Source organism: Amaranthus tricolor, chromosome 16, assembly GCF_026212465.1.
Source record: "Amaranthus tricolor cultivar Red isolate AtriRed21 chromosome 16, ASM2621246v1, whole genome shotgun sequence".
NCBI lineage: Eukaryota > Viridiplantae > Streptophyta > Magnoliopsida > Caryophyllales > Amaranthaceae > Amaranthus > Amaranthus tricolor.
This window is the reverse complement of record NC_080062.1, coordinates 7837817-7860927: the sequence shown is the minus strand read 5'-3', so window position 1 is coordinate 7860927 and position 23111 is coordinate 7837817. Positions and strand designations below refer to the sequence as shown.

Genomic DNA, 23111 nt, shown 5'->3' with positions numbered 1-23111 from the left:
AAAATATTATTTAAAAAATTAATAATAATATATTTTTTAATAAATTCTCGATAAAAAAATATTATTGTTAAATTTCAATTATACTAATACATAAAATATAAACCTTTGTTCTTTATGGTTAAAAAATCCAATTGTTTAGAGATGACTGATATAGTAAATTGAAAAAAAAAAAGCAAAAGACAAAATAAAATAAATTAATTTAGAAAAAAAGTAGATTTATTACTCCCACCTTTTTTTAACAAATTCATTTTAATTCAATTGAAGCAAAAGTGACAGTCAAAGAGGAAGCAAACTATTCCTTTACTAAAAAAAAAAAGAAAAAAAAAGAAGTAAATTGTTCTTCCAATATATTCGCCGGAGAAATTTAACTCAACTGAGGATTTTTTTCTTCGACGGTGGTGTAGATTTTGTAAAGTAAGCTTCAATGGATTTCTTTGCGATTTCAATTTTTGCTAATTAATTCCTTATTTGTAAGAATTAGGGTTTTTTTTTTTGATATTTGCTAATGTGGATTTATTTTTTGGTTATTTTTTATTTTATTTATTTATTTATTATTTTTTTTTGGTGTTGAGTTTGTATGATAGTCTTTTGTGGCATTTTGAATTTGGTATTGTATTAGACTTTATTGCTTTGTATTTCATACATTATGGTTCTGCATTTCCGTGGAAGTGAATGATTGAGAAATTTAGATATCAGAGAATATATTCGGGTTTAGTTTTGATCATTGGAGTGACAATTGTGTGTAATTGTTTGCAATTACGGAGGATTTTTGAGTGATACAGTAATGAGTTAGTTCCGTTTTGGAAGTTCAATTTATTTGGGGCGTGTACTGTGTTCATTGAGGGTTAGGTTTTTTTTTGGTTTGGATAAAGTAGAATACTTGTATGTTTTATATATGAATTCTTATTATATCTCAAATTATTTTAGGAAGGAGGTAGTTTGGAATGTGGTAATTAAGTTTTATGTGTTTCACAGGAGAAATGTGGTTGTGATTGTGGAGCTTGTTTTTTTTCTGCAGAATGAGTAGCTTGGTGGAGCGGCTTCGTGTAAGATCGGAGCGCAGACCTGTGTATAGCCTCGATCTGTCTGATGATGAAGCTGACCTTGGACGTGGAAAATCAGGAGACCCTTCAGAGAAGCCTGAGAGGATAGTTAGAGAAGATACAGTATGTGGCACTTGATGAACTGTTTTTTTTTTTGTTTAATTTCATCTTGCCGTAGTTGTTTTTTTTTTTTTTTTTTTTTTTTTTTTTTTTTTCTGAAATCAATTCTGGCCGTAGTTTAAATTAAAGGAATCTCTTTGGTTATTTAAAAAATTTTTGTGTTTTACTGATAATTATCCTAAACCCGAATGTGCGATAATTCATTGTTATATTTCTCTCACTCTGTTGCTGGCTTACATGCAAGATCATGCTCAATGTTGCAGTGCTGACATAGTTATGAAGTATCTTTTTGTGGAATCTTAGCAAGGTTGCATATTTTGGGGGTGTTTAGCAAACATGTGATAAATAGCTGATTGGAGCAACTTATTTGACTTGCTAATTTTATTAACTGATTTGAGTAGAGTGTTTAGTTAAATTTAGTTGATTGCTGAAAGCTAATTCGTGTGAAAAGACATATAAGAACATGTCAAATTTGTTGTTAAGTTTATATATGTTTATACAATAATCTAAGTAAATCATTTACAAATTATTAATATGTTACTAATATTCAATTAAATAAATTGAAACTAGATAAAGATTGCATAAATATTTAAGAATTGATTTTATTTTGCGTGAATATCCCTTTTGTTATTTCTTTTTTTTTTTTTTCTCGTCTTCATCCCTTATTTCATTTCTCGATCTCCTTCTTGGTCTTCCTAAACATTGCTATTTGTTTAAACTGGGGAATGATTTTATTTGCTTGTTGAAACTAGTATTTGGTTGTTGCAGTAGTCTTGTAGTATTTGGTGTTTATTTGAGAGTTTTATTTTTTTTCTATCTAAATTGTTGGCAAAAACAAGGCGTGTTATCTTGAATTACTTGAACCACCTGATTTTTATGGCACATGCTAGGTTTAGGAACATGTTCAAAATTAGCATGTTCATTCCAATACGCTGTTTGAATAAGCCTTTGAATAATGTTACATGTCAACATTGATCATCTCTACTTGCCATTGTACCAATGCGGACACCAATATCGCAACATGTCTTTGAACATAGTTACTTTGTGTGAGACCAAGTGGGGAACTACAAAAGCTTAGTTGTTTTCACCAGAATTTTGACAATGGGAACTTTTTTGGACTAATATCAATTGTTCGATGGTAGCTAGCAATGTCTAAAAATTCTGGTGTTTTTTAATATATTAATATATTTGGAGAGTTTGAAAAACACCTTGAATTCTTTAAGGGTGTTTTTGGATGGAAGGAAGTAGAGGGAAAGGAAGAGGAAAGATTTGAAAAGATGGAAGTTCTCTTGTTTGGATAATAAAATGGGAGAGAAATGATTTAGAGAGGAGGGATTTTAAGGGATTAGATGAATATTTTTTTCTAAGGTCGCAGTCTGTCCAAAGTTGAAAAGATTTGGAGGGAAGACTTTCATCTTCCTTTTTTCCCTTCCCTTCCCTTCTCTCTTAAACAAACAAGAGTTACTTTCCTTCCATTTATCTTCTCTTCCTTCCCCCCTCTTCCCTTTCTTTTTTTTTTTATCCAAAATTGTTATCCAAATATAGTGTAAGAATGTAAGACAAAGTGTTTTTCTTTTTTTCCCACTCTGTTTATTTATTTATAATTTAATTTTTAATGTTCTTTGTTTTCTTCTTTCTCTTTTATTATATTTTAATAAAAGCACCAATTATAAGGTGATTGATACTTATGCTTTGACGAACTTGTACAGCTCTCTATTTTTAGAAGCATATTTGTCTCATGGTTTTACACTATTGAGATGAAACAATTTAGAATGTTGGAGGCTTAAATTTTGATAAAATTTTGGACCTCTTTCTCTATCTCCTCTCTACTTTTATTGATGTATCTCTTACATTTGATATAATGCTCAGTTGCCAACATCTTGTAGTGTTTTGTTGTTTGATGCTGGAAGTGCTCTTTAGGTGCTTCATTGCAATTAAATTAACATTACATATTTGTAACATTTGGTATAGATATGTAATTTTGCGTTTATGATTTTTTCATACTATCCTTAATGAAGCCAAACGCAATTTGGCCTTATAAATACCTTTTATTAAAAATTGGTTTTTCTAAATCTTGGTAGAACTTAGAAGGAAAAGGAAATCGTAAGTTTTGATTTTACTAGAGCTGAACCAGTTTCACATGTTGTGATCTGTATTTTGTTTCATACAATGAATATATGATTTTTTTAAGATATGTGAAAGAGTTGCCTTTCTTTGACTATAGCATTTGTTTGTGGGGCTTCTGGAAGATTTATTGCTTTTGAAATTGTACCCTTTTGTAACTTTTCCTTTAAGTTTTTGTTTATTATCAATTGATTAATGTTCTAATTTTTGCAGAAAGAAGATTCATGTCAATCATGCGGAGAAAGCGGAGCTTTGATTGATTGTGAAACCTGTACTTATGCTTATCACCCAAAGTGCTTAGTTTCACCGCTGAAAGCACCCTTCCCTGCTAGTTGGAAGTGTCCTGAATGTGTATGCTACTGCATTAATTTAGTTGCTCTTGTTTTTATATATTTATAGTTATATGGTGAATTTAGAATTGGAATATTATTGGTCTTGTAGGTTAGTCCTCTTATTGACATTGAGAAAATATTGGACCATGAAGTGTGCCCTACTGCAGTTGAGGATGGTGACTCCTCTACACCGGGTTCGAATCAAATATTTGTCAAGCAATACCTTGTAAAGTGGAGGGGATACTCCTACTTGCATTGCTCATGGTACTTTTTTCATTTATTGATTTTCTTGAGGCTTAAGTTGAATGCCCTTCCAACCCTTCTACCACCATTGCTTGTGGTATAATTATTATATGTGTAATAACTTGAAGACTTGAGTTGGCTACCTCACACACACCTTTCCTTGCTCATGGCAGTCTTATGTTTGTGTGTTTGGGTGGGTAGGTTCCCTTAGGATGTATGTTTTGGTTTCCGCATTAGCTCATTAGCTGATTGGAGATTGTATATATGTTTTCTCCCTCTCACTAGCTGGTTGTAGAGTTGTATAAATATTTCCAGGCTTATAATCTGATAGGAGTTTTATGTATTGTTTTTGGCTTTCCTCATTAGTTGATTGGAGAGTGGTTTTCTGCAGGTTTATACTGTACAACATTTCTTTTTAATGTTGCCTCTGACTTTAGCTGTTTCTCATGGAAGGTCTCATTGTTTTATGTCGCAGGGTGCCTGAGAAAGAGTTTATAAAAGCCTTTAAAACTCTTCCACGTCTCAGGACCAAAGTGAATAACTTCCATAGACAAATGTCATCATCTAACAATTCAGAAGATGACTATGCTGCTATTCGATCCGAATGGACTACTGTTGATCGGATCCTCGCCTGCAGGTTTATTTTCTTAGAGAGTTGTTTTTCTAATGATAGATATAACTCTATGCTTTTAGTTCTTTTAATAAAATTTATCATCATTAATTTGTAGGCTGGTATAACTTCATTGATGTGGTTATCTAGGCTATGGTTTGTAATAGACATTTATGATTATTCCATTGCCTCATTGTCTTCCAACTTTCTAGCATATGAAATGATCAAAAAAAAAAAAAAAGCTTGGGGCTATTGAACCTCTAAATGTACATTTAAGTCATTAACATTTATAAATTAAATTACCCTCTGTCTTAGAGGTGGAATCTGTAAAAAGTTGTGATTCCACACCTCACCTTATGTTAGAGACCTGTTAAAGCCTATTATGGAATCAAAACTTTAAATGTACCAGTTTTGATTGCCATAAGGAATATTATTCTGTTTTCATGACTCTTTATTACTGCTTTTCTTAAATAGTCAACACTTCAACATGGGTATGAAGTATGAACACTTGATACCACACTTAGGATCAAATATAAGTTTAATTTTTCCTACAATGGTCAAGTGTGTTACAGCTGGACACATACCCATTTGTTCCCAGTGTCCACGTTTGAGGAGTGAAGAGCCATACTTTCAACCTTTTGAATGCTAGCATGACTGGTATTTTTATGGGTTACTTTTTTTGTGGCTGTATGAAAATTTTTAATTTTGGTTGTTTACTTTTTTTTACTGTAATGATATTCTCTTCTTAGAAGAAAAGCTTCAATAGGTGTCATTTCAACTACCCATTATATAAATGTCAAAAGCTTTCCTGGCAGAAAGCCAAATTACTAAATCACTCAATTTCTCTGCTACTCCCGAATTCTGTATTCATTGACAATACCAAGACACCTTAGTCCATTACGGCGCAATATAAGTCACTTTGTCTCACAATAGATCAAAAGATAGGGGAATTACGGGAAGACATGGAAATTCCTCTCTGACTGTACAATGTAAATTACCATATAAGCATAGTGTCACACTAATTTCTTTACCATTTCCCTTCTGAACTCCATAAAGTAAAGAAGCTACAGCAACTCCAGAAAATATAATGGGCAAAGTCAAGACTCCGGGTACGAAGCAAACAATTTTTTCCACAACCTACCATCTCAAAGTAAAGAAAATCTTGTGAAAAAGATTCTTTGTTAACTTGGTTTTGAAATGCTCACCTAGCTGCACCTAAGATTAGCGACTTGGGTGGGCGATTGGTTGGGCACTTTGATAGGGATTGACAAAGTGGTTACTTAAGGCGAGTACGCCAGAACGCCTTTTAAGGCCTAGAGGCAAGCACCTTAGAGTTCTTTTTGGTCCTACCGTAAGAAGAAGATTATCTATGTGTACACCCATCACATATGTTATTTCTTCTCTTCTTTTTTGTTTCCCTTCCTTTTTTAATGTTTTTACTATAGTTTGAGGTGCCTCACAGGCTCACCCAAAAGCTAGCGCCTTTGCTCCATGTTAGTGCCTAGACCCTTTAGGGGCTCTTAGAGCGCTACTATTCCTCTATGGCTTATCGTCATGTTAAATTGTAGTTTTTCATCATTATTGCATGTCTTCATACTGGCTACCAACTTAGTGATCAAATATGAAAAAGTAATGGAATATAGGACTACTGACAAAAGAAATAAGAGTGATTATTAATTACCTTTATTTATGTAGAGGAGATGCTGATGAAAAGGAGTATTTTGTGAAGTGGAAAGAACTGCAGTATGATGAGTGTTCATGGGAATCCGAGTCAGATATATCAGCTTTTCAGCCTGAAATTGAAAGGTTTCAGAACATACAGTCCAGGCGCCGTAGACATTCTAATAAGCTGAAATGTAATTTTGATTCAACAGAATCCCATAAGAAACAGAAAGAATTTCAACAGTATGAACAGAGTCCTGAATTTCTTTCTGGAGGTATATCATATTGCTGCTGTTAATTTTGTTTAGTTTTTTTCATCCTTTTCCTTTGTCAATTTCATTTCAAATATCAAACTTCAGTTCCTTTCATTAAATTTAACTCAATTTTGCTTAACTTGAAGGCTCTTTGCATCCTTATCAACTCGAAGGGCTGAACTTTTTACGTTTCTCATGGTCCAAACAGACGCATGTGATACTTGCTGATGAAATGGGTCTTGGTAAGTCATTGTATGCCTGTAGACTTACATTATTGCACCTACATGCAATGTTTACACGAATATTTTTATATAGAATTAGCTACTTCTATCTGTATTTGAGTGTGTAAATGTATCATTTTTGAAGATTTGTGATTGTTGCAGGCAAAACTATTCAGAGTATTGCTTTCTTGGCATCGCTGTTTGAAGAAGGAGTTTATCCCCATTTAGTGGTGGCGCCATTGTCAACGCTGCGTAATTGGGAACGTGAATTTGCACTTTGGGCACCTCACCTGAATGTTGTATGTATCTCGATTTTAAGGAATGAGAATATGGGGGATATAGACTCAATTTCCATGCATTGTATCATACAATATGAATTTGTAGCCCCTGTTTGGGTGTAGAAAATTAGCTTTCTAGTGTACAATATCTGTCACACTGTATTCCCCATTATTCTTCATGTGTTCCAACTTCCAATTCCCAACTCCCAAATGCAAACTTCTTATCACATCTTCAACTTAAAAGAATCATGTATAATTGATTATAAACTGGTGCAATGACTAAATTAGTAGCAAACGGGGCCCATGAGGGGACATATATTTTGAACCTTTTTGGGTGACTAGTGAAAAAATGGGGAGCAAAATTCAAGGAATTATTTCTGTTTTGATCGAGTATTTTTGTTTACTAATCTTTAATTATTGCAGATTATGTATGTTGGTTCTGCACAAGCTCGTGGTGTTATACGTGAATATGAATTTTATTATCCTAAAAAGTCTCTCTCTAAAAAGCTTAAAAAAAAGAAATCTGGTCAGCTTTCTAGTGGAAGCAAACAAGATAGGATAAAATTTGATGTCCTCCTCACCTCATATGAAATGATTAACCTAGATTCTGCATCTCTGAAGCCAATTACATGGGAATCTATGGTAATTTGCTAATTCTTTCCCAGCTGAAGTTTAGCTTTAAACCAATTTGATTTCTTTGTGTATGTATAGAGCATACGTGAAGGCTACTGCAGAAAAAAGGGACTTGGATTTTCTTTTAATCGTCTTTAATATTGTTTCTGTAGATTGTGGATGAGGGCCACCGTCTCAAAAACAAGGATTCAAAATTATTTCTTCAGTTAAAGCAGTATCATAGTAAACACCGTGTGCTTCTAACCGGAACTCCTCTTCAGGTTTAGTTATCATCAAATCTTAGAAATGGCACTGTGTTTTCCTACGTCTCATTGCCTTTTTTACTCCAATTTCATTGATATGGTTGATTGAATTTCGACTAGGTGTTAATAGAGGTTAGAGGTTAGAGGTTTACTAGGAGCGGAATTCACATACACTACTTGTCTGCTAGTTTTAATTCTTATTTCCTGTTTAGATATATTCTATGCTAATTCTTAGTATTTAAAACTTTCATAGGAAGATGATAAGGTAATGTTTGAAAATTATAGTTTGTGTTCGCATATTTTATTTAATTATTTTAGTTCTTTTAACAGATTTTTGGTATCTTGGAGTTTTTAATTGTAATGGTCTGATTTTAATATCTCATTCTCATATATTATCATTCTATATACAACAATCTAATATTGTCCGCTTAGTTTGTATGATTTCTCGTTTTTTGACCGTTTGGAACTCGATGCTAAGATATCAAGATGCTACGTGTCTATATCTTTTCGTATCACGAAATTCTTAGATCTTCTATTTTTAGTATTTCATCTTGGCACTTATATGGTTTATAAATCAGCAAATTATGGTATTTATATGATTCATTTATAGGATGGCTGTTTGTGCTTTTGTGGATGTTAATTGTGCATCGTCTCTACCTTGATGGAAATTATGTTTTATCACTTAATGTGTCCACCCTCATGATCTGTTGGTTATTTTTTCAGAACAACCTTGATGAGCTATTCATGTTGATGCACTTTCTTGATGCTGGAAAGGTCAGGATTTCTTTATGGAACTTTGCTCGGAGATTATGAATGCATTTATGGCCGCTAGTTTATGTCTGTTTTTATAATGATTACTCTGCAGTTTGGAAGTTTAGACGAGTTTCAGGAAGAGTTTAAAGATATTAACCAAGAGGAACAAATTTCACGGCTTCACAAGATGCTAGCGCCTCATCTTCTTAGAAGTGAGAGTCTGAAGCCTTTTTCTTTAATTATGGTGCTTTATTGAACTTGTTTGAATTAGAACTTGCCACTTGATATAGTAAGTTAACTTATTTGGGCCACTAGAATGTGGATCAGAGCATCTAATGTTTTAGACGTGTTCTTTCTACCCTCTAGTTTCATTGTTGATGCTGTTCATTTATTCAGTCAGCTACACTTTCATTGTCCAAAGATATCCCCCTATTTTGCTGCAAGTGATCTTATTCCTCTCGTCCTGCATCTGACTGATGATTTTTTTATGTTATTTAAATTGTCCCTTATCTTTTCCTCTCTCTTTCCTGCGCATTTCATTTTCATTTCTTTTATGTTGTGGTTTGTTATAGGGAGAGTACATGAGTGTTAAAAGTTATGCATGTGTGTATTTGTTAGGAATTGAGCCATCAATTCACTCATCTAATGTTTAGTAGGCCTCTCCAGTAGATGCAATATTGCAAATATGGTTGTCATTGTTCTGTATGTTTTCAGGGGTGAAGAAAGATGTTTTGAAGGAGATGCCACCTAAGAAAGAACTCATCTTACGTGTTGAACTTAGTAGTAAGCAAAAGGAATATTATAAGGCAATTTTGACCCGTAACTATGAGCTTCTGACTCGTAAGGGAGGTGGGCAGGTGAGGGTATTTCTCTTTCACATCCTCTTTTAAGAACATCAAAGAGAATCTAATATGCGAGTGCTTTTCATTTTTTAGATTTCTCTTATCAATGTGGTTATGGAGTTGCGGAAGTTATGTTGTCATCCATACATGTTGGAGGGTGTTGAGCCAGTCATACCAGATTCAAATGAGTCTTTCAAGTAATTTCTCCTATTATGATTTATTTTACACTCTCTCTTGTTCCCGTATCACTTTTTTGTGATTTAACTCATGGATATATTTTAATCTTTGCCTTTGTGAAGAATGTTTAATATCAAATACTTCTAATTTCCCAACTCCTTTACTGTATCTGTATGACAGGCAGCTGCTTGAATCTTCTGGAAAACTGCAGTTGTTGGACAAAATGATAGTGAAACTCAAGGACCAAGGACACAGAGTTCTCATATATTCCCAATTTCAGAACATGCTGGACATACTTGAAGATTATTTGCTGTACAAGGTGTAGGGATTATTTTTTCTTTAATTCTTTTTTCCTGGAAAACATTTATCTTGATCGGCAGTTGCCGTGTTTGTAATATGTTAATTATCATTTATCTTTCCTCATACTAGTAGTAGTCTTTTACTGGTGGTATTTTATATAGTCCATACCTAAGTTCATCAACCTAACATACAGTAAAACTGAGGTTTTTGTTCTTTGTTCAGAAATGGCAATATGAACGCATAGATGGCAAGGTCAGCGGATCTGAGAGACAAATTCGCATAGACAGATTCAATGCCAAGAACTCAAACAGATTTTGCTTTTTGCTGTCTACAAGAGCAGGAGGTTTAGGGATAAACCTTGCAACGGCTGACACTGTTATAATCTATGATAGGTGACACTGTTTTACCAGTATTTGTTTCTCCTGCTATGGCTATGGATTGTGTTTAAACACCTTCACACAACTGCAAAAGTACTAGTTTGGGAATTCATTCTGGCTTGGGAATTTGTTTCCAAAAGATGTCCATGGATTTGGATAAATTAAATTATTTATGTCTGAAATATTAAGGGTTAACCTGCTGGCTGCTTTCATCGAGAGAAAAATTCAACGTTTGTTCTAGGGCAATGGTGCTAAATGGTTGGGATTTGAGATCCTTACTTTCTTTGGCTAAAACCTGTAGACTGTGGTGGTGAGGATTTACTTGTATTCTAGAAAATGGTTTATGCAGCTGCTCTCATGTGAATTGAGTATGCAATGCATAGTCGGATATTTGTGTATGTTGTGGATATGAAGTTTTGCTAACCTGTCAAAATTGTGCATTGCTTTGGTCTTAATGTAGTATTGAATGGGTGTATTCTTGTTGTCAAGTTTTCAATACTTGTAAGGAAGGAACACAAAGTTATAATGTTGTGATTTTCACGAGCAAATAGTCTTCTCCTTTCTTAGGAGTTGGAACTAAAATTTGGTGAGGCTGGGAGAGCATTTGGTACAAGCTCCTTTGCGGCTAGTTGGGCTATACAAGTCAACAACAATTGTTTTTCTAGTGATAGTTCATAAGCAGGGTATAAGTACCTATTTTTCATCTTTGATGTTTGACTTTCTAAAATCTTAGACTTCTCTAGAATGAATACCATGTTGTGGCTTTATATTACTTTTTTTTATTTTTGGTTCTAGTTCTTGCTGGCTGTCGCAGGATTATTAAATGAGCTTTTGCTTTTATGCACTTTTTTTTTTTTTCAGAATAGCTTTCTTGGAATTTATGTTTACATGTATGTTGTGTTAGTTGATTGTTCTCTTAATGTTATCTTTTGCGTTGATGTAGCGATTGGAATCCACATGCTGATTTGCAGGCAATGGCCAGAGCTCACCGGCTGGGGCAAACTAATAAGGTTGATTTTCAACTTGTTCGTTTGCAAATTTCTAGATTATTCCAGCTTCTCTTAGGGTTGTTCAATGTCCAGTAGGCACGGCTATTAGCCTACTATTTTGTGAGCCATTTGAAAATTAGTAACTTGACAGTTGGACCGAAAAGATATGCCATAATGGTAGTTGGAACTAGTCTCCAGGTGTCACAATTTATTTATTTTATCACTCCAGGTCATGATTTATAGACTCATAACTAGAGGATCGATTGAAGAAAGAATGATGCAAATGACTAAAAAGAAGATGGTGTTGGAGCATTTAGTTGTGGGGAAGTTGAAGACTCAAAACATCAATCAGGTTTTTACTTTTCTGGATGTTTTTGATATTAATCTTTTAGTGAGATTACTATTGCTTACAAGTTTATGTAGAATGCTGTAGAAGACATTAAAAAACAATATCTCCATCATTTCTCTTATCTTCTACTTTGGGGTATATTGGTCCTTTTACTTTGACGAGTAAAAAATTTATAATTCTTTGGTTTCGAATTATAATAGATTATATTAAAAAGACTCAATAAACCATGTGCACTTCTTATTTATGTGAAGCTGCACATTATGTTTGTTATCAAAGGTCAATCATCACAACCTATTTGATATTACTAACAAGGGTAAGGTTGCATACATTTAATTCTTCAAAACCCCACTTAGATGGGAGCCACTCAAAGGCAATTGGGTAATGGAATGTACATTTTTGTACAAGGAAACTATACGAGTTGGACTAATCATCCTTTTGGTTGAGAACTGATATATTTTGAGGAAAGTTTCTATTAGTAGAGAGTGTGCGTTTGTGATCTAGTGTTCAAATTGTTGTTGGCACACAGCTCATGCCATGTCTAGTGATCTAAGGTTTGGTTGATCAGGTTGAGGACTGTTGCTTGTAAATTGCATCCAGTACGTTATCACCTTATTGCCATTGCATTGTGCTGTTTAATTGAACTGTTGGCGACACTCTATTTGGTTTGAATAGCATTCAGTTTTTCTTTTAGTTGACTCATTTGGTAAATATGTTTTCTTTGACAAACTTAGTATCGTATACTTTCATATCAACTAAGAAGCTATAGACTGCAGTTTGCTCATCAATTTGTAGCTTGAATGTGTGTTGCATTGCATGAAAAATACTGGCTGACAACACAGTCAGACACTAAGTCACTTTCTATCTGAATGTGATAATTGATACATGATACAACTGCAAAATTGTTTTTCAGCTGCTTGTTTTTGTTAGTAATAATCACTAGCATGCTGGATAAGTCTGGACTAATTTGTAAGTTTGTAGTACTAGACCCCATGGGAAACATAGTAATCAAGCATCTTGGTTTGCCCAAGTGCTTTTTGTTCTTCCAAGTAGATAGAACTTAGAAGGGAATCCAAGGTGTATGTGGCATTATTTGTGGATAGATATAAGATCTAACTGATGATTGGTACAAAAGCTTCCTAGTATATAATGATTCTAGGATAGTTTTTGTGACATTACCAGACAGGACAGCCACTCTGACAATTTAGAACGTCCAATGACTAGACATAGATACCCCACCAGGAATAGTTGGATCATAAAACTTGAATACAAAATTTCTGAACTACTCTTGTCATAGAACTGTGTTCATGGCGAGTCTCGAAATTATGCAGAACTCTCAATTTTCCAACAGCTTACCTGCTGTTAATTGAAAGAATACTCATCCTAACACCTTTTTTGCTTGGGCAGTGGTCAAAGAGAAATTTCTAATCTAGTATTTTAAGAGACAGCTTGTCAATCATATTTTTCTCTTCTGTCCTTGAGTTCTTTCTTCTTGGCTTATTCACGAGCCTTGTTTAGGTATTCTGGGGTCAGTTGTGTAAAGTATGTTCTGGCTTTTTGTAAAAAGGGATGAAAGGACTGCTTGCTGATGTGCGGAAGATACCTCTGTTGGCAGTTAAATGATGCATTTGGAAAAAAACAAACCAACTGTTTGAGGATGGCTTCTCTTTATTGCTGAAATCTTTGAATAGTTGGAGTTGAGCTTCATCATGTGTCCCTTCTCTTCACTTTATAGAGAAATTACACTACTATAGCTTTAGGGCATGAATCAATTTCATCTGCAATATGTTTTTTGGATTTCAAGAGTCCTTGACATCTCTTTGTTGTTTTTTTGATATAATTGTTTATTGCTTTGCTTAAAAAAAGAAATAACAATTTGTATTGATGTAATGTTATTTTGCACTGGTTGCTACTTGTCAAATCTTCTTGTAAAGCATGTTGGTGGTTCTCAAATAGCTGTACTTCAAACTTCTGTCTTTATGTAGTTATTATCCTTCAAATGGTTTATGCTCTAAAATTATATGAATTTTAATCACCACTTGCTTCTCCTATTTTAGAGTTGGGGTATTCGTATTAATAGAGTTCACTAACAAAGAGGAGCTTAGAAGAGGAAGAGGTAGGCCTAAAATGATATGAATAGGAGTGAAGAATGACCAGAAGAATTGGTGACAATGGATAGGAAATTAGGAATGAATAGAGGAGGAATATATATTTGGAATTGTGGTTGATCATTTGAATTGATGATCTTAGTTGTGGATTAGTATCAAAGACAAAGGGCCGAATGAAATATACTCTTTCTTAGCAATGATTTCTCACGTTGATTTGTTTGGTTCATCTAGTCAACCTCATATAGTCGGGATTAAGGATTTGACATTGTTTTTGTTGTCGTAATTGACATTTTAGCTGTTGATATGATTTATTTTATTAATCGTTCTAGCCGCATCAGCTTTGTACACTTCATTGGTTAGGAACTCTGCCACTTCTACTGATAATTGATAGTTTCCAGGAAGAGTTAGATGACATCATTAGATATGGCTCAAAAGAGCTTTTTGTTGATGAAACTGAGGAGGCAAAGGCCCGTCAGATTCATTATGATGATGCTGCCATAGATAGGTTTGTGCCATTTGTTGCCATTCTTTTTTCGTACATTTTAAATGTTTCTAGTTGGATTCACAACTTTAGCAATTTTATAGATTACTTGACCGGGAGCGTGCTGGAGATGAAGAAACTACCCTGGATGAGGTTGATGACAATGAGTTCCTTAAAGCATTTAAGGTTTGTATTCTGATCTAGTTTTTGACTGGAAGCACACTTTTTATGCCTGTTGATTTATAAAGCATGCATGTAACCAGCTTGCTGATGGTATTTAAAACTAATACCGTTTCTTTTTGTTTGTTCATATCACTATAGCAGCATAGCTATATACCAGCTTAACTCCCTATGCATATTTGCACGGCATATCTTAATTCCATTGTAATAATTAGCTTCTTATAGATAGACCAAAATGATATTATATTTGAATGTATATCGATAATAAAAATATTTTTATATTTATCATGAAGAATATGTTGCTTAATAATAATGGATACAAATATTTACTGATTTGTTGAATATTTGTCTTTTACCCTTATAAAATAGAAATTTTTTTGGGGAAAAATAAACATAGTTGCAACATGTGTCATTGAGATTAACAGCTTTAGTATATAGTATAGATATCAAGGAGAATAATGAAAATATGATAATAGAGAAAGAAACATAAGGGGTATATGTGGGACCAATGAATAGAAAAGTTCGGCTAATACGGAGAAAAGTGTAGACCTAAATGGAAAGGTTCCTAAATGTAAAAAGGGACCAGAGCGAATAGGTGGATACGGTAAAAAAACTGAGGGAATCTTTTGTCTGGTGCTTTGGTGTATTGAACTTTGTTCTTTTTGGATGAGTTTGTGAAGTATAAGTCTCATCTACACTCGTTTCACAAGTCACTTGTTCCCTCTCTATTTATTGTATTTTGTTTCTAGCATCAAACCACAGAGCTTCAGAGGATGGAAATGTCCATATCTGTATTTTGTATATACCTTAGCTTGCACTGATCTTGCCATTTTGAAGTCTAACGTGTTTACATTTTTATGTAGGTGGCAAATTTTAAGTATATTGATGAAGCTGAAGCTGCTGCAAAGGAAGAGGCACAGAAGGCTGCTGAGTCTAAAAGTGCTATGAATAGTTCTGACAGAACCACTTACTGGGAGGATTTATTAAAAGATAGATATGAGGTGAACAAAGTTGAGGAGTTCAATTCTTTGGGAAAAGGAAAGAGAAGCCGCAAGCAGGTATTATTTGAGAAGCCTAAACTCATAGTTTTTATTGAGATTTTTCAATGCTTTTGGTATTTTACTTGGCTGAATACCTTTGATTGCATCAACGTCATTATATGTTCTTATATCGGGCCCTATGGGGTTTTCAGACTATTGTTGGTTTGGTAAATATTGAGTGGATTAAGAATCACTTTCTATAGTTGTGTATTAGTGCAGTGTTTGATATAGAGATTGCCAGATTCGATTCTTATCATTGTGCTATGCACTTTATCAAATTTCGGAACTAGATACTTATGATGTATGAGTCTAATTTGATTAGGTTACCTTGGCTTCTCATTGTTTATATATGCTGATTAAGAACTAGATACGTCAAACCCTTTATGACTTGAATCCATTAAAATACCTTGCAGCTTATCTTATTGACATCTAAAAAAAAATAGTGGTTTGGATTGTAGTTACTCTCTTCAAAATATTCAGCCTCTTGAACATTAATAAAAATACTTTTGTTAGGTCACCTTTTCTGGAGTTATCTATCAAAAATCACCTTGTGAATACGATTTTCTAAAAGTAGAGGTTATTTTTTTCAGTGAAAGTAATGTCTCATTAAGTCTTCCAAACATTGTTTTGTGATGGCCAAAAGAACTTTTTAATGTATAGTTTTGTGTAAGTTTTTATAATCGACCACCAGATGAGCTGAGAGAATCATCAATTAATTTTTTGTAGTGTCAATGATCTTGCAGTTTCTTGCTTATGTTTTTTGTTTGGTGATTATTTGAAAAAATCAACTTGGTTTCCATTTTTTCTTTTGATGAGGTTCAAAAGGAACATGTGCATCATTGTTTTTATAATTTAAGATTTTATTGGTCAAATTTTACCAGGTTGATATGAAAACCAATCAGTAGGATAAGCATTTTTAACGAAAGCTAAAATTGAGTAGTATCTTGTAAAGAGTAACTTACAGCAACAATGCCAAAACCTTAATCCCAAAAGAGTAACTTAAAAGAAGAGAAAAAGATTTAGCATAACACCAAATGCGCCTCCCCTGCCAAGCCTCAATATTGTTTTCCTGGGACCACAATTGGTTCCTTGAACCGGGAAGCCTTCTCCGATGAAATGCAGGTAATAGTCGTAACACACATCATTTTCTGACATTTGTTATCAAGCACATACTTGACTTGGCTGATCATTGGGAACCCTCTATCCCTTCATTTTCTTCGCACATGGTATCGGTATGAAATTTAAGATTAGTATTAAAATTATTACAACGAAAGCTGGAAATAATTACAGCAGTGCCAAAACAATAATCTCATGGATTCAAGGTCTCTTGTGGTCTTCCACAAAGATTTTGCTCCCCCATTCATTTGTATTGTATATTTGACTACCCCTGACAAATGTTAAGATCTCTTTCTTCCCAACTTTTTACTTTCCTTACTGTAGCAACTTGAGGATAATGCTACACATGAATTAACAAACATAGGTGGTTATCTAATTCACATCATATGCTAAAGAAGAAAGCTTTTAAATAACTTTCGAAATTCTATCCTTTAGTGTCACGCACATATCATATCCATCTCAACATACACATCAATGCGACACCCATCTTTTCACATTCGAACCCAATTAGTAGCTTAGGTCTAATAAATGCCCCCAAAAAAAATTCTCTATTAGGTATTAAACTTCAAGTTATGTTGTGTTCATATTGAATCCAAATGGCTACTCGTCAAGAGCGATAAAGGATTGATAAGATGAGAGTTTAGTTTGAAAAACATTATTTAATAAATAAACTGAAGCTATTTGCTTTTGTGGGACAGTGTAGTGTAAAGGAAGTATAGACATGGAGGATTGTCTGTTTTTCCTGGCTTGTAGTCCATTACTAGAGTTTATCATTTTGTCAGCTGCCACATTCCTAATAATTTTTTCGGAATTGCTCTATTTGAAAATTAGTTTTCACCATCGTAAAGATTTTATTTTTCTTGAGGGGAAGTTTAGCACACGTAGGTCGTTTAACCCTTGAAGCCGGGATTGGTGTTTCACCGTGACTCCATTAGAACCGTGAATTTTGAGAAACAAAAACACAATTTTGTTTGAAGTGGTTTCCTTACAAATTATTCTAGATTTTTCTATGAAATAATAATAAATTTTGTTCACTAATTTCAAAGCATAGCTGCTTTGATCTCAAAATTAATCAGTACCCGGTGAAGTGGAACATTGAGAAGAGAACCCTTGAATTGAACAAATTCATATGGTGCTTCTTCCCCCATTCCCATATTCTCACTGTTCATCTTAATTTTATCTGCGGTATTGTACAGTGGTACTCTTTATTTTCTGATACTAGATTTCATGCTATTGGTGTCATCTGGATATGTACAGATGGTTTCTGTTGAAGATGATGACTTGGCTGGTTTACAAGACGTTAGTTCTGATGGTGAAGATGACAACTATGAGGCTGAGTTGACTGATGGTGAGACAACTTTATCCGGAGCACCTTCTGGCAAAAGGCCGTACAGAAAGAGAGCTCGAGGTATGTGATTCCCACCTCTAGTTTCCGTGTTGAAAGAAAGTGAATGTGTCTTATTTGTTAACTGGAACTTTTTGAAATAACTACTACAGTTGATGGTATGGTAGCTTTTCCACTGATGGAAGGTGAAGGCAAGTCATTCAGAGTGCTGGGTTTTAATCAGAGCCAGAGAGCTCTATTTGTGCAAGTTCTGATGAGGTTTGCGTTGACTCATACGTCTTCTTGTATTAAATTAAAATTCACATCTTCTTCTTCATTGGCTTTAACTCATATTTGTATATTTAGATTTGGGGTTGGTGAGTTCGACTGGTCAGAGTTTGTGCCGCGGTTGAAGCAGAAGACTTACGAGGAGATAAAAGAGTATGAGGCATTGTTTTTTTTGTGTCTGAATTGTGAAAACTATCTTACAAAAACATTAAAAGAAGGATCAGAATATATCTTCTTGTATGTGCGAAAGTGTTTTTATTTTATTTTTTTTAATCTTCATTTTTATTTTTATCTATAAATTTACCTAATTTCTTCTGATGACCATGCCACAAGGAAAAAAATTGTTTCTTTACTAATTTTATGGGATACAAGTGTGATCTAAAGTAGAACTCGTTTTAGATACATGGGAAGACGTGTGTGACTCAAAGTAACTCTATGTATCGATGCATGTCACATGTGAAATCTGCGATTGGAAATCTGGGAGGCTGGACCTAACACGCATTTCATTATTTAGTTACCACGGGAAACATGTGCTTTGAGCCTATTGAAATATCTTTGCTTTTTTAGTTTCCAAATTATTTGGGTCCCTTGATAAGAACTCAGCTATTATTAGCTTTGTAAGTCTATTTGTGTGCTTATTTATAAATTCAACATCTTTACTATTATAATTACTACCTACATTCACTTTTAGTTGGATTCCCATTTTAAGATATAGAACATTGGTAGCAGCTTTTCCATTTTTGATTTTCGTATCCTACTTGCTCTCATGTTCTTCTGCCCCTTTACATTCTCGTTTTATGCATCTCCTTCTCTCTGACGTCTTGTAGAAACCATATGGAAACTTAGTAAGTATTTTGTTGTGCATATACATGATTTTTTGTGGCTCCTAAATGTTTTTGCAAGTATTTATTGTGCATGTACATGAATTTGGAAACATTTTAATTTTGCAAGAGCGATGTGGATTAATTTGTTTAATATCATTGGTGAGTCTTGGATTGAGCCAGTAAGTATCAATGATCTACCTCAGATTATGGCTTTGGAAAAAGAGGGAACTCAAGATTATATCTTGTTGTCATTTGTAATTTGTATCAACTTTCAATTTTTTGTTCTGTTTGAATAAATAAGTAATCACCAGTATAAGTTTCAGTTTATTGACTTTGTATACAGATATGGACTTCTATTTTTGTCTCATCTCGCAGAGGAAATTAGTGATTCACCAAACTTTTCTGGTAATTTGCTTTGCTTTTGCCATGAATCATGAATTTGGATGATATTCAAACAAAGATTTTTTCCTTGTTTGGAAACATACACATTTTTTGGTAAACATACACATCTGTGATATGACCTTGGACAAGATCTTTTGTGTATTATTGGAGGGGGTTGGTAATTTTCATTTCTCTAAGCCCTAAGGTCTTGTTCATGTTGATCACAGATGGTGTTCCAAAGGACGGACTTCGAGTTCAAGATGTTCTTGTGAGAATTGCAGTTTTGCTCTTGATTCGTGAGAAGGTAATTTAATAGCACATATCTTTTCTGCTGTCTAACTTTTGATATGGTTGTGTGATTTATGTCATGTGTCTAGTCTCTCCTCTGACAAACATACCAGTTTATGGTGAAGTAAATGTAATATTCTTTGAAAATATTTTTATAATGTACCATTCTGTCTTCGAAATGAGACCATGATTAAAATCTTGAAAAGTGAAGTATAGCCTGCCCTGAACTAGGTTAATATCTTGAAAAGAAAAACTTATGAACTTGTTTGTTTGAATGATGTGGAGGAAAGAGAAATGAAAAAAAATGAGATTGATATTATTTTTGATGTTCATTGATAAGAATGCTCTAAGGAGCCAGTTAGTTGTGTAGCTTGAACCTTATTTAGTTGAGTACGTGCATGTTACCACCTAGTTATCTTGTCCGTATGAACACTTTGGGTTCACGATTGATGGTTTTAAGTTAGTTAATATGTCTGCTTGACAATACTTCCTGGCGCTATTAGTCTCTAATCTCTTGTTCAGTGCTTGGTCATTCGGTCGTCCTTGTTCTTATTCTGATCTCCTACATTCTGGTTTTGTTGTTTTAATAATGATTAAACATGAAATGTTCTAATATGAGATATTCGATTATTGGCCTTCCTTGGCAATGCAGCTCTTTTGGACAAGGCTTGAAAGCTTTGCTTTGGTTAAAATACTTGCAAAACTTTAAAAGTTCATCCAACTTTCTTTTAAAGCCGTCCACTTCTTTTAGGATCCAATAAATTCCGACACTATCAGAGGGCTTATGTAACGTTTGACATGGTGTGCTGGTTATGTAATAATTAACAAGGTCATGGGTATTTTGGGGAAACTGTTCGAAGGATTAAAACAATGGAAATTTTTTTCTTTGGTAAATGAGGAAAAAGAAAAAGGGAGTGACAAAAGTCAGTGTACTTTATCTAGATTTAGCTTTCCCCTTAATTTTTACATGTATTTTGTATTAGAAGCAGGTCTCACAGGTTATGTCAGCAGATATTGTTACCATCTTTTTTCTTTCAGTTATAAGTTGATCTTGCTCCGTGGGAATGTCATTTATTGAAACACCATCAGTGTAATAAACTTGGCATCAATATCGATGATCTATATAAGTTTCAAGGATTTTAATCAAAATTCTTTGTTCTGATCATTGGGCACTTTTTTTCTGATCCATCAAACTCACATTACTTATGCAGCTTCATTTTGGTGCTCTCACTTGTCAGACATCGTTTCACTAATCATATTGCCCTACCAAATAGGTGAAATCTGCAACAGAAAGGTCAGATGAATCCTTGTTTGAAGATGATGTACTTTTGCGTTATCCAACACTGAGAGGCGGAAGGGTCTGGAAGAGAGAGCACGACCTGATATTACTACGAGCAGTGTTGAAGTATGTTCTAAACTTATACTTTAAAGAATTAGATTTCAGCTTTTTGGGTGGATACAAGAAGTCAAAATTTCATAGTCCTAATATGTAGAGTGACCAAGCTATAGTAATTGTTGTCTTAGAAAACAGCACAACTAACCTGCTTAATGTTGCTTGGCTGATCCTTTCATATAGGCCTGGAGCAACTAAAAAAAATCTATTTCTGGTGATCAATTTATTTGCTGTTGTCATGTATGGATCTCTTTGTGGCTTGTTTGTTTTCTTAAACCTTGCTTATTTGTACTTTTGATAGTTACTGTTATATAGAGTAACATTTATGGTGACTGATGGAAACCAAGCTCAATTCACATGATGACTTGAGTGAACAAAATCCAGAACACTATGCAACCCGATATGACTTGTTATTAAGATGATCCAATATAAACCTGAAACCCAACATATATTAACTTGTTATTGACTTGATATGAGAGTTGAGATTTAGAAAGGCATGAAAGTATCAAGTACGATTATTGACAGACATGAAGATTTTACTAATTAATGAAGTTCTTGAATTTTGAAGATTTTACGTGGTTTCTGAAATAAATTCGAAAGATGAGCTACTTGGATCAGACTAGGTGAATCGAATAAACTAAAAGACAGACGAGTCTCGAACAAGAATTACTGGACACCTGAATGCAAACCGAACATGCCCAAATCCAACCCGCCCAGTAAAGTATGTTCAATAAAATTTTGTATTGACACTTAAAAATAATGATCCAACCCTAACTGACTCTAAAAACTAAGGTCAACATGAATGATATCTCTAATGACAAGATTTTCAACGTAAATAATTTCTGTATTGACCTACACCTAAACAATAAACCCGAAATAACAATCTAATTCAAATCCAGCCGTGTAAATGTCTGAATCGACACAAAATGAAGCATATTTAAGTGGATTAATGACCCTACCCAAATAGCAGAATATACAATTCTTGTCACATTAATTAGCAAATGAGGGATTTTGGTCAGAGTGTTGAAGTATATTTCTGTGAAGTTGGAACTTGGAAATACGGTTGCCATTGGTTGAGGATTTTGTATTTAATGCTTTCCGAGGTCTTTTAATTCTTTCATGCATATTTACTACTAGCAACCCAGCACCGTACTAATGTTTTGTAATGCTTTGTTTTTTTATAAGATGCTCACATACAACTTTCTTTTTATCATCTTGAAGGCATGGGTATGGAAGATGGCAAGCTATTCTTGATGACAAGGAGTTGCAGATTCAGGATATCATCTGTCAGGAATTGAATCTTCAAGTGATAAGTCTTGCAAATCTTCCAATTGGGAGTAATCAGGCTCAAAATGGATCACAAGTGGTTAATGAACCTTCTGGTGACTTGACAAAGGGTACTGTAAGTCAAAATGGTTCAGCTCCTGAGCCAGCATCAGGGGGTACAGATGCCTTTGCTTTATTATATCAGTTCAGGGAAATGCAGAGAAGACAAGTCGAGTTCATTAAAAAAAGGGTGCTGCTTTTAGAGAAGGGCTTAAATTCTGAATTCCAAAACGAGTACTTAGTAAGTTCATCTGTGTAATGCATTGATCTTCTGTTATCTTTCAAATCTGTCTTGTATGCCAAAAACTAAATGACTGATGTACATGGATCTCTGCAATTTTGCTGATTCATCTACTTTTGGATGTTAGTAAAAAGAATTAATAATGACTATTACTGCTCTTCCTTGTTAAAGCTGTTTGAGTGTTGGCGCTCTGTTTTATGTTACACTTGTACATTTCTTTTTTGATGAAAAGGAGCCCCCCTCCTGATTACCAAAAATATTTGGGTGTAAGATCTGGGAGGTGCAGGTTGACCACATACCAGTTATACCACTGATCGGCATTTGGTAATTATTTAACATTTGAAAGGCTGCACTTCGTAAAATTTGTAGCTTGTTAATTCTTCCACCTTGACAACCTTGCTGCCAACAGGGTCAATGGTGGTTTTGTTTAAATAAGAAAAGCTGACAAATATTTTGGGTACATATTTCATAATATTGATAAGGATATCTGATGAGGCCTTAGTGCTAGACTTCGGTAAAAAGACCATCTATATGCTTTCCAATTCATCATTTTCCAGTTAGGCTCACTCTAAACT

At 34.1% G+C, this 23111-nt stretch overlaps 1 protein-coding gene across 2 annotated transcripts in view; it reads left to right on the top strand.

Moving 5' to 3' along the window:
* Window positions 1–243: 243 nt before the first annotated feature.
* LOC130802811 (CHD3-type chromatin-remodeling factor PICKLE-like) overlaps window positions 244–23111 on the top strand; it is a 26098-nt gene continuing 3230 nt past the window's right edge. For both annotated transcript variants that reach the window (XM_057666897.1, XM_057666896.1), the window contains exons 1-28: window positions 244–414; window positions 1019–1166; window positions 3501–3638; window positions 3729–3883; window positions 4338–4499; window positions 6168–6409; window positions 6535–6630; window positions 6772–6908; window positions 7311–7529; window positions 7673–7780; window positions 8486–8536; window positions 8628–8727; window positions 9230–9372; window positions 9451–9554; window positions 9715–9853; window positions 10057–10226; window positions 11155–11221; window positions 11430–11552; window positions 14053–14159; window positions 14240–14321; window positions 15179–15373; window positions 17729–17879; window positions 17969–18074; window positions 18162–18236; window positions 19251–19312; window positions 19516–19592; window positions 20851–20981; window positions 22191–22536. In XM_057666897.1, the coding sequence (XP_057522880.1) occupies window positions 1020–1166; window positions 3501–3638; window positions 3729–3883; window positions 4338–4499; window positions 6168–6409; window positions 6535–6630; window positions 6772–6908; window positions 7311–7529; window positions 7673–7780; window positions 8486–8536; window positions 8628–8727; window positions 9230–9372; window positions 9451–9554; window positions 9715–9853; window positions 10057–10226; window positions 11155–11221; window positions 11430–11552; window positions 14053–14159; window positions 14240–14321; window positions 15179–15373; window positions 17729–17879; window positions 17969–18074; window positions 18162–18236; window positions 19251–19312; window positions 19516–19592; window positions 20851–20981; window positions 22191–22536 (3633 nt within the window). In that variant the 5' untranslated portion in view covers window positions 244–414; window position 1019. The remainder of the gene's footprint in view (window positions 415–1018; window positions 1167–3500; window positions 3639–3728; window positions 3884–4337; window positions 4500–6167; window positions 6410–6534; window positions 6631–6771; window positions 6909–7310; window positions 7530–7672; window positions 7781–8485; window positions 8537–8627; window positions 8728–9229; window positions 9373–9450; window positions 9555–9714; window positions 9854–10056; window positions 10227–11154; window positions 11222–11429; window positions 11553–14052; window positions 14160–14239; window positions 14322–15178; window positions 15374–17728; window positions 17880–17968; window positions 18075–18161; window positions 18237–19250; window positions 19313–19515; window positions 19593–20850; window positions 20982–22190; window positions 22537–23111) is intronic.